Here is a 9,025-nt window from a genome sequence, read left to right as displayed (position 1 = left end):
AGTGATATCCAATGGCCTGTACCAATTGGCTACACTCATCAGCACTCTCACATACTATTCTTCCCACTACTAGCCACCGGCACGATTTCACAAATTTCCGGCTAGTCACTTTGTCCGACAGCCGTCAGTTTTTCTCTTCAAATTACCAACATACACCACCAGCCACAATCGTTCAAGCACAATCCAAACGAGGTTTCATTCAGAAAAACGACGACGTATCAGCTTCACGTAAGTTTATTCAAAATTAGGTTATAATTTTTAGATAGAATTAAACTGGTAGTTTAATATCGTTTTATTTTGAAAGTAACTGTACGAAACAATACTTCATGTTGTTATTATCAGAATGTGTGTATATGTATGTTTATCCGTATATTTGAACTCTTATGAAACTATTGTTGTTATTTCAGCGGCTGATTTGCAATTTGAAGCTCCTTTGAAAATTGTGTTGTATCCCGATCCTATACTCAGGGCGAAAAACAAACGTGTAGATACATTTGATGAGAATTTGAAGAGATTAGTAGACGAAATGTTTGATTTAATGTACAAGTAAGCGTTCTTCTTTCGTTTGTATGCAGCGTGGTTTAGTTTAACTGTTGTAGTTTATGTATGTGATTGTTGTGTGTTTGTTGGTGCCAAAAAGTAAATGTTTTTTAGGTCTTAATTTAGTTGTAAGTATTGATCTTCTAGCGATTGGAGTTTGAGAATGTTGTATACTCTGATTTGCACTCGTCATTTGCAAATTGCAAGTGATTATGCTATTGCAAGTAGTGGTTTTAAGTTAAGCTTGTCCTTGGCTCGAGCTTGTTTATCTCAAGCTCGAATTGAGCTTTTAGCGAGACGAACTCACGTATCTTGACTCATTTACACCCTTACTAAAAGGCCAGTCCATTTTGTTAATATGAAGTCTTAATTAATGGGGTGAGTGAGTTTGAATCAAAGAACATGTGTGAACAATTCTTGTTGCCTTCCTTGTCCACAGGACTGATGGCATCGGACTCTCAGCACCGCAAGTTGGAATTAATGTTAAACTTATGGTGTTTAATCCAGTTGGTGAACGAGGTGAAGGAGAGGAACTTGTTTTAATAAATCCAAAAGTCACCAGATATTCTAAAAAGTTGGCTCCATTTACTGAAGGTTGCCTATCCTTCCCAGGAATCAACGCTGATGTTGTGGTAATAGCCTATTTATTTTTAAATATGTTAGTTAATTTTATCATAGTTCTTATTGCATACTTTGGTGCCTTAAGGAGCGATAATCAGAAGAGAAGGTTGAACTTTGTTCACAAACTAATTATTATTATAAGTGTCAAGTATATAGTTAGTTCCACCAATCAGTTGTAGTAACTTCATATCTTCTCCAGAGAGATTTTTGATGCCTTCGAATTCGATTTGCAGAGGCCAGAAGCTGTTAAAGTTGATGCACAAGACATCACTGGAGAAAAGTTTTCAGTTAGCTTGACGCACCTTCCTGCACGTGTTTTCCAACACGAGTTTGATCATTTGGAGGTAAGTTAATCACTATCCATGTTGCACACCAACAAGTATATTTACTTTTGACTTTTTCAATTTATTTATGAATAAAATAATATGCATACATATTTAGTTTCTGAAAATACCTATAACACACTTGAATAAATTTACAGGGGATTCTCTTCTTTGACAGAATGACTGCAGAAGTTGTCGATAGTATCCGTACAGAACTACAGGTGAGTTATTATGGCTATTGTAAATCCAAATTCCTAACATGATAACATCCATTTAGATAATATATTATGTTTTTTTAATGTATGATACAAATACAATATATAGTTTAGAGGTGTCAAAACGGGTGGGTTGGGTAACGAGTCCAAATGGGTAATAATTCTCTAATATGAGTCAGAGTGGGTCGGGTTGGACGCCACCACCCTCTCTTTCTGTTTCTCATTGAAATTCAGCATGATGTTGTCTTTTTTAGTGGTGTCGATTGATCATTTTAAGGCCTTAAACAGGCGTTGGAACAGAAATATGAGGATAGGACAGGACTTCAGAGGCCTGAAAGTGTAGAAACCCGAAAAAGATGGAAGGCCGCTACTGGATTTGGAAGATCTTGATTCGAGTGAGTGCATTTTGGTAATTAGTTTGCACACGCTCGTTACTTTCATATCCTTATTAATCTCCAAGGGGTAATATTTTGGTTTCGAGATCGGTACACATTTTCATAATAGTTTCGTACAAAGCTTACTGCCCAACCAAAAAACATTGATAAGTGAGTGTTTCATGCATGTATTTGATTCTTAATGTTGTCATCTGATACATGAAAAGTGAGTCATTGTTGCATAGATACATTCCAAATTGAAAGATTTTATCTTCTTTTCTATTGTCCTTAGTTTAAGAATGCTACATTGTTGACTCATCTATCAATATGGATATAGGCTTACATTCTCGAATTGGCTTTCTGAAGTGATCGTTGCGTTTGTGTCAAGATAAATGCTACGATTACATAACTTTCATACAAGGGTTTTGATAAACAACACACTTAGGGCAATGTTAAGATTACTATAATAATTACAATCAAAACATTTAATATTCAAATCTGCCATGTTTATTAAAGTCACCTTATAAATATAAACCATCCAATTTTCGTTCTTGGCTATATGTTGTAAATTGTAAATAAAGCCATTTATCGTATCTTAATATATCTTCATTTTTTATCAAAACAATAATAATCAATAATTAATAACAAAATTAAAGTAAGCCATGTTTTCATTGAAATTTCAGTCCACCTTGTTCAATATTGCAAATACAATTGAATTTTTCATGTTCTAAAAGGAATACACTAGATTTTATGATTATTATCATTTAAAAGATGATATGATAAATGATAATGATAATAATTACTGCATATGAGATTTCATCATCAGGCTGAAACAAAAACACCTAAATAATGATTAAAATTAAAATTAAAATGGATATATAATACAAAGCTTGAAACTTAAAATGTTGTACTCTTTATTTTTTAACTCAAGATGCTCTATTAGTTGGCTTTATAATATATTCACAAGTAGTCTTGAATATTAACTTTGGTAGCAACACATTTGGAGTATGTAACTAAATAAAGATAAAATTGCCAAAATCGTTCATGTGTTTGTGTGTTTATGTAACTAAATAAAGATAAAATTGCCAAAATCGTCCATGTGTTTGTGTGTTTTTGCCCAAATCATCCGTGTATTCAGAAAATTACATAAAACATCCTTAAAAGCCTATTTATGTCCCAAAATATCCCTGACTTAACTTCTGTTAAACCTCGTCGTTAGTCTCAGTGTTGTGCTAGCCATGTGACATTAAGTAACCAACTTAATACCAAATTAAGTAACCAATTTAATACCAAATACTAGTCGAGACAGAAGATTCATTAACCTACATTTTGAAACTATATTGTCAAATGAACATGGTATCGAGACAGATGATTCATTAACCTACATTTCGATTCCTATTATTTTGTGGATTACTTTTGAGAGTCGATTGGATAGGATTTTAGTAAGTATTTTATAATAGCTTCCGATTAAACAGATTGGACGGTATTCGTTAAAAGCAATTGGATTCGATTTTTTAGGTATTAGGGTGAAGAAAGAGGCATTGCAACCCTTTGATATTTCGGAATTAATCCAGAACCAATCTAGGGCTTTAATTAGATCCTCTTTTATCAACCACCAATATTTTTTGAAGAATTTCGTGTTAAAGCCGTCAGGACAGGAAGCTTTTGAGCTATCACAGTCATGAAGTGCTTCCCACACTTCATTTTCAGAAAATCGGGCTTCGAGGATGAGATTATCCGAAATGTTTATATATTCACGGTTTGGTTCATTTTCGAAGGGGCAACTACCATTACGTTTTTTGGATTTAAAGAGTGTATTAAAGTAGTTAAGTGCCTCGTTTTTGATTGTGTTAGGATCTTCGGACCATGTTCTGTTTAAAGAAATTCCACGGATATTATTTTTATTTGCGCGTCTTTTAGTATAATTATGGAAGTATTTTGAATTTTCATCACCTTCAAGATTCCATTTGATGCGGGCTTTTTGTTTGAGCATATTGGATTTCTTTTTTTCTTTTTCGATATGTTGAATTTCATCATTTACCCATTTCTTTCTTTCGGTTTCGGTTAATGGTCTAGATTCCGCAATCTTTTCCCATTCATTTGAGGCGTCAAAGTGTGTTTTTATTTCGGAGTCGAGATTATCTAGTTTTAAGCTACATTTTTTTAATTCAAGTTTGACGTTTTTTAGTTTAACGGAATATGCAGTCAGGACGATTTCCATTTACGGGTAGGAGCCATGTGTTTTTTATGATTTCATCGGCGTTTTTTAATTTAAGCCATGTATTGAAGACACGTGTAGGTTTAGGCCCGAAATTGTGAAGGGGTTTTTAAGTACGATTGGGCAATAATCGGAAAGGTCTCGATCGAGAGTCTTGGAAGATATATATGGCCACAAATTGAGGATGCTTTCGGAAATGAGGAAGCGGTCTAGTTTACTGAATTTTAATTTGTTGAAACATATGCGTGTGAATTTTTTTTCCACCTAAGGGGAGTTCAACTAGATTCGCGTTGTTTATGAATTTGTTATAATTATCGACCCAAGGTTGTTTAAATACGCAGTTGAGGCATTCGGAATTGGATCTAACTTCATTAAAATCGCCAAAAATAATGTGGGGAACATCTAAGGAGTCGATTAATTTTGAAAGTTCAGACCAAAATCTCAGTTTTTTCGGAGTTGAATGTGGACCATATACGTTTATAATGACAATATCGGAATCGTAACCGGCCCACTTAATGAAGAATTCGCCCTCGGTTGCATTTTCAAATAAAAAGGTTGAAGAATCCCAAATTAAAAGTAAGCCCCCCGAGGCCCCGATTGCATCTTTTTGGATAAATCTAAAGTTTGTATTGTACCAAAATGATTCAATTAGAGAATCTGAAGATTGGCCACATTTTGTTTCTTGTAGCCCGAGAATTACAGGATTTTCTTTGTTACATATTTTACTGAGCCAATTTATTTTACCCGTTTGACCCAACCCACAAATATTGAGAGAGATACAACACATTAGAAAACTTACAGATCGATTGGATTTGATGGAGATTAATGATTCGTCTCCCATCGGATGTCGATTCCATATCCATACTCTGTTGTGTCGGAAGTGTTGCTTGAACGTTTGTTAGAACAAGTGCCATCATGTAACGACCCGGATTTTTCCGATTATATATAGAAGATTAATATTTATATAATTAATGTTTTCAACATGTTAAGCAATCAAACTCATTAAGATTTGGTTATTTGAAATGAATTTTATACAAATGTTTGAACACCCAGTCTGTCTGACGATTCACGAACGTCATAACTCGAAATAATTATATAATGATGTATATATGGATATATATATATACTTATTATTTGATAAAATGATATTTAAGTATATCATTACATATATTAACAATTGGTTATATACATAAAATGAGATTACTAACTTAAAGACTTCAAGATTATATACATATATACGTAACGATTATCGTTGTAATAACGTCTTAATATTTATATATCGTATTAAGATATATTAACACACTATGTTATCATGATAATATAACAATTTAACATCCCATTAGATATAATAACAATGGGATTAATTACATTTAACAAGGTCGTTAACTTAAAGGTTTCGAAACAACACTTACATGTAACGACTAACGATGACTTAACGACTCCGTTAAAATGTATATACATGTAGTGTTTTAAGATGTAACACCAGCCATTATTTTTTTTTTTTTTTAAAACACAGCGGAAGACTTATTAACAAACATACTATAAGTCACGACATTACATTAATCTGAGTAATTAAGTTTAAGTTTACAAAACGGTGTTACGTTATTACAAAACATGATTTAAACAAAAGTCCACATCAGAGTAGGGCTGTCAAACATGTCTTCTGCATCCATACCCATCCCGACTAGCAGTACCTAAACCTGCAAAGGGGGAAACATGTATTAGTACATTTTTTAAAGGCTTAAGTACATATATCAAAGTTAGTAAAAATTTCACTGTCTAAGACCATCGGTCGATGGTTCCATCCATCGGCCGATCGTCAACACACCATCGGTCGATGGTCTCACCCAATCGGTCGATCGTCAAAATTACATCCGCTGGTCAGAAATCATACACGATCGGTCGATGGTCTCGTCCATCGGCCGATCGTCCTTACCATCGGTCGATGGTCAACGACCATCAGCCGAAGGTAGTTCATCAGCTGCAACAGCAGCAAAGTGACGGGTTTCAACCCAAAATCACCAAATCTCGACTTTGGACACGTTTTTGACCTCAAAACTGGTTACATCTTTTACACTAAACATTTTAGAACATAAACCCACAACATTCAAATACAAACAACATCAATTTCTACCAATTTGACACAAAACCCCATTTTCATAAAACTTGACTAAAACATCCATTTTGACACTGATTTGATCACGAAATTAAACAAACTTTACCTTGTTAGAATCACAACAACACAAGGAACGATTTGACACTAAAATCAAGCTTCAATTCGAGATCAAATGATTTAGGGTTGTTTGAGATGGTGAAGATGAGGTTAGGTGAAGGTGTGAGTGAGAGGAAGGAAAAATCAGGAAACTTCAAGAAAGGAGCTAGTCACCAGCTTATGTTTGTGTTAAAACACAATACCCCATCACACACAGGTATTTACCAGTTATCTGATATCTTTCGCACAAGATTAGGTAACCCAAACGAGGTCCAAATAAAATAAACAAACCTGTTCTGGGACCCTTGTCACAAACTGGTCACAACACAAATATAATAAAACACTAGTAAAATAATTAAAATAAAAAGCACTTAAGACTAAGCACAAACCCTAAGGGCAAAAAATAGCCCACTTACAACTTGCCCGGGTTTAAGTCTGTTACATAAGATGTATTAGTACACTTTTTAAAGGCTTAAGTACATATATCAAAATACTTGTACTTAACAAAAATAATCATAATTGTATTCACATTTGTTTTCATCAAGAATTCTACTCGTATTCGCTCGGTATTTGTACTCGTATTATACCCAGCTTCTAGATGTATTTACTATAGGTATATACCAATAAAAATCTGCTCCATAGCAGCCTTAAATGATTAAAGAACATGTGGAACCAACCATTTGTCAAGTAGTATGAATTATTTAGCAAGAAAATAAAATTAGGAATCTTTTCTTTCTTTATAAACTAAAAACGTTTTTATGCATGCACACCATTTCTTCATTCCATTTTCTCATACTTACACTCCCATTTCTCTATCAAAATACTCCTAACTTCATACTTGATCATCTTCAAGCATTTTCCCCATCATTTAGCTTCAATTACAATCTTTAATCATCATAAAAACAACCTATAATCAAGAAGATGCAATATTACTTCCAATCTTTTTAATCCAATCCAACAACTCATCAAAGATCAAGAACTTCCATCTAATCTCAGTAACTTTCATCTTCATAATCAAGGTAAAATACTTCTCAAAAATCCTTGTTCAATTCCTTGTATAGTTGCTATCTTATTATACTTATAAAACTTGTAAAAGCTAAAACTTGTTTTGGTGAACACCAAGCTTGTTTGAAAAACTAATCTAATCTTTCTAACTTAACTCTAATAACACTTATTTATATGTATTATGATGTTATATTAAGTTAATATAAGAACTTATAACTTGTACATATGAAGAACGCCTTGAAACTTAATATATATCCTTTAATCTCCATTCGGTAAAAAGCGGGCTGTTTTGGGTTGGGAATTAAAAACCTATCTTAGACTTTGAGTTCGAGGCTAAGACTTTGGAAATATGTTAATATATGTAAATAAGACTTCCAGTATTTTTTTCATGATTTTAGACAAAGTGGAAGTATTTTGGACTGTTGGACTTTTCGGACTATTTTGGACTACTAACAAAAGACTAATAACAATGAAATATTAAAAATTATTATATAAGTATTCTATGAACTTGCTATATTAATTTTATTCACATGTATTATTATCTGAATCGTTATTATTGTTATAGGTTCGTGAATCCAAGGATGACTGCCATATTTTTAATAAGTTGAAAACTTATTATTAATATACTTTTACTACTGTGAGTTATAGTCCCATTTTTACTATCTAAATTATTTTGGAATGAGAATACATACAAATTTATAAATGTTTTACAAAATAAGCACAAGTTTATGAAACAACATTCTACGGTTGTTTTGTTATACTGGATATCTGTACTTATTATTATTATGCTTGGTAACCTAAGAATTAGTGAAAAACACTAATTGACGCGAACCCTAAAGGTAGATCTACGGGCACCAACAACCCCCATTTTTGAATAGTGGAAATGCTTTAGTAATTCGAAGGGTTCTTCTCATATATTTGAATAGTGGAATGTATGATGCCAGATATCTTAAGCGCTCTATGTTAAGGTCGGTTACCAGGCGACTCATCGTATGAATGATTTTTGCAGTTGTAATGATCCTGCGCATTTAATTAAATGAAATCTTGTGGCTTATTAATTATTATGATTATTATATAGAAATTAAACCTATGACTCACCAACATTTTTGTTGACGTTTTAAGCATGTTTATTCTCAGGTGAATATTAAAAACACTTCCGCTGTTGTATGTCAACCCAAGGTCAAGATTTGGAGTCGGCATAATTGTGTATATTGTTTAAACTTGCATTCGGAGTGTTTGTTGTAATATATTTGATCATATTGTAATGGGTTGTGTAAAAACTTATTTGTTTGAGGAGATTGTCTTTGATAGACAATCTAAATTATGTCATTAAGACATTTATTCAATAATAAAGGTTATGGTTGTTTTTAAAAACGAATGCAGGATTTGAAAAACATCTCATATAGAGGTCAAAACCTCGCAAAGAAACCAATTAATATGAAACGTTTATAATTAATATGAACGGGGCATTTCAGTTGGTATCAGAGCATTGGTCTTAGAGAATCAAAAAAAATTTC

At 32.9% G+C, this 9,025-nt stretch overlaps 1 protein-coding gene across 1 annotated transcript; it reads left to right on the top strand.

The window, feature by feature from the left end:
- LOC139896294 (peptide deformylase 1B, chloroplastic/mitochondrial) lies at positions 1 to 2,382 on the top strand. Its single transcript, XM_071878890.1, has 6 exons — positions 1 to 228; positions 408 to 546; positions 980 to 1,172; positions 1,395 to 1,505; positions 1,643 to 1,705; positions 1,988 to 2,382. Exons 1-6 carry the CDS (start codon positions 12 to 14, stop codon positions 2,087 to 2,089), a joined length of 825 nt encoding a protein of 274 aa, XP_071734991.1. The 5' UTR covers positions 1 to 11; the 3' UTR covers positions 2,090 to 2,382.
- The last annotated feature ends 6,643 nt before the right edge of the window (positions 2,383 to 9,025 follow it).

This window comes from Rutidosis leptorrhynchoides, chromosome 3 (assembly GCF_046630445.1).
Source record: "Rutidosis leptorrhynchoides isolate AG116_Rl617_1_P2 chromosome 3, CSIRO_AGI_Rlap_v1, whole genome shotgun sequence".
Taxonomy (NCBI): domain Eukaryota; kingdom Viridiplantae; phylum Streptophyta; class Magnoliopsida; order Asterales; family Asteraceae; genus Rutidosis; species Rutidosis leptorrhynchoides.
The sequence above is the reverse complement of the archived record's forward strand: the minus strand, read 5'-3'. Positions and strand labels throughout refer to the sequence as shown.

Excerpts from the sequence above, each read along its gene's own strand:
- LOC139896294 (XM_071878890.1), top strand. The coding sequence starts at position 12 with ATGGCCTGTACCAATTGGCTACACTCATCAGCACTCTCACATACTATT. Across the intron at positions 547-979 it reads ATGTTTGATTTAATGTACAA|GACTGATGGCATCGGACTCT; the intron begins GTAAGCGTTCTT and ends CCTTGTCCACAG. Across the intron at positions 1,706-1,987 it reads GTATCCGTACAGAACTACAG|GCGTTGGAACAGAAATATGA; the intron begins GTGAGTTATTAT and ends GGCCTTAAACAG.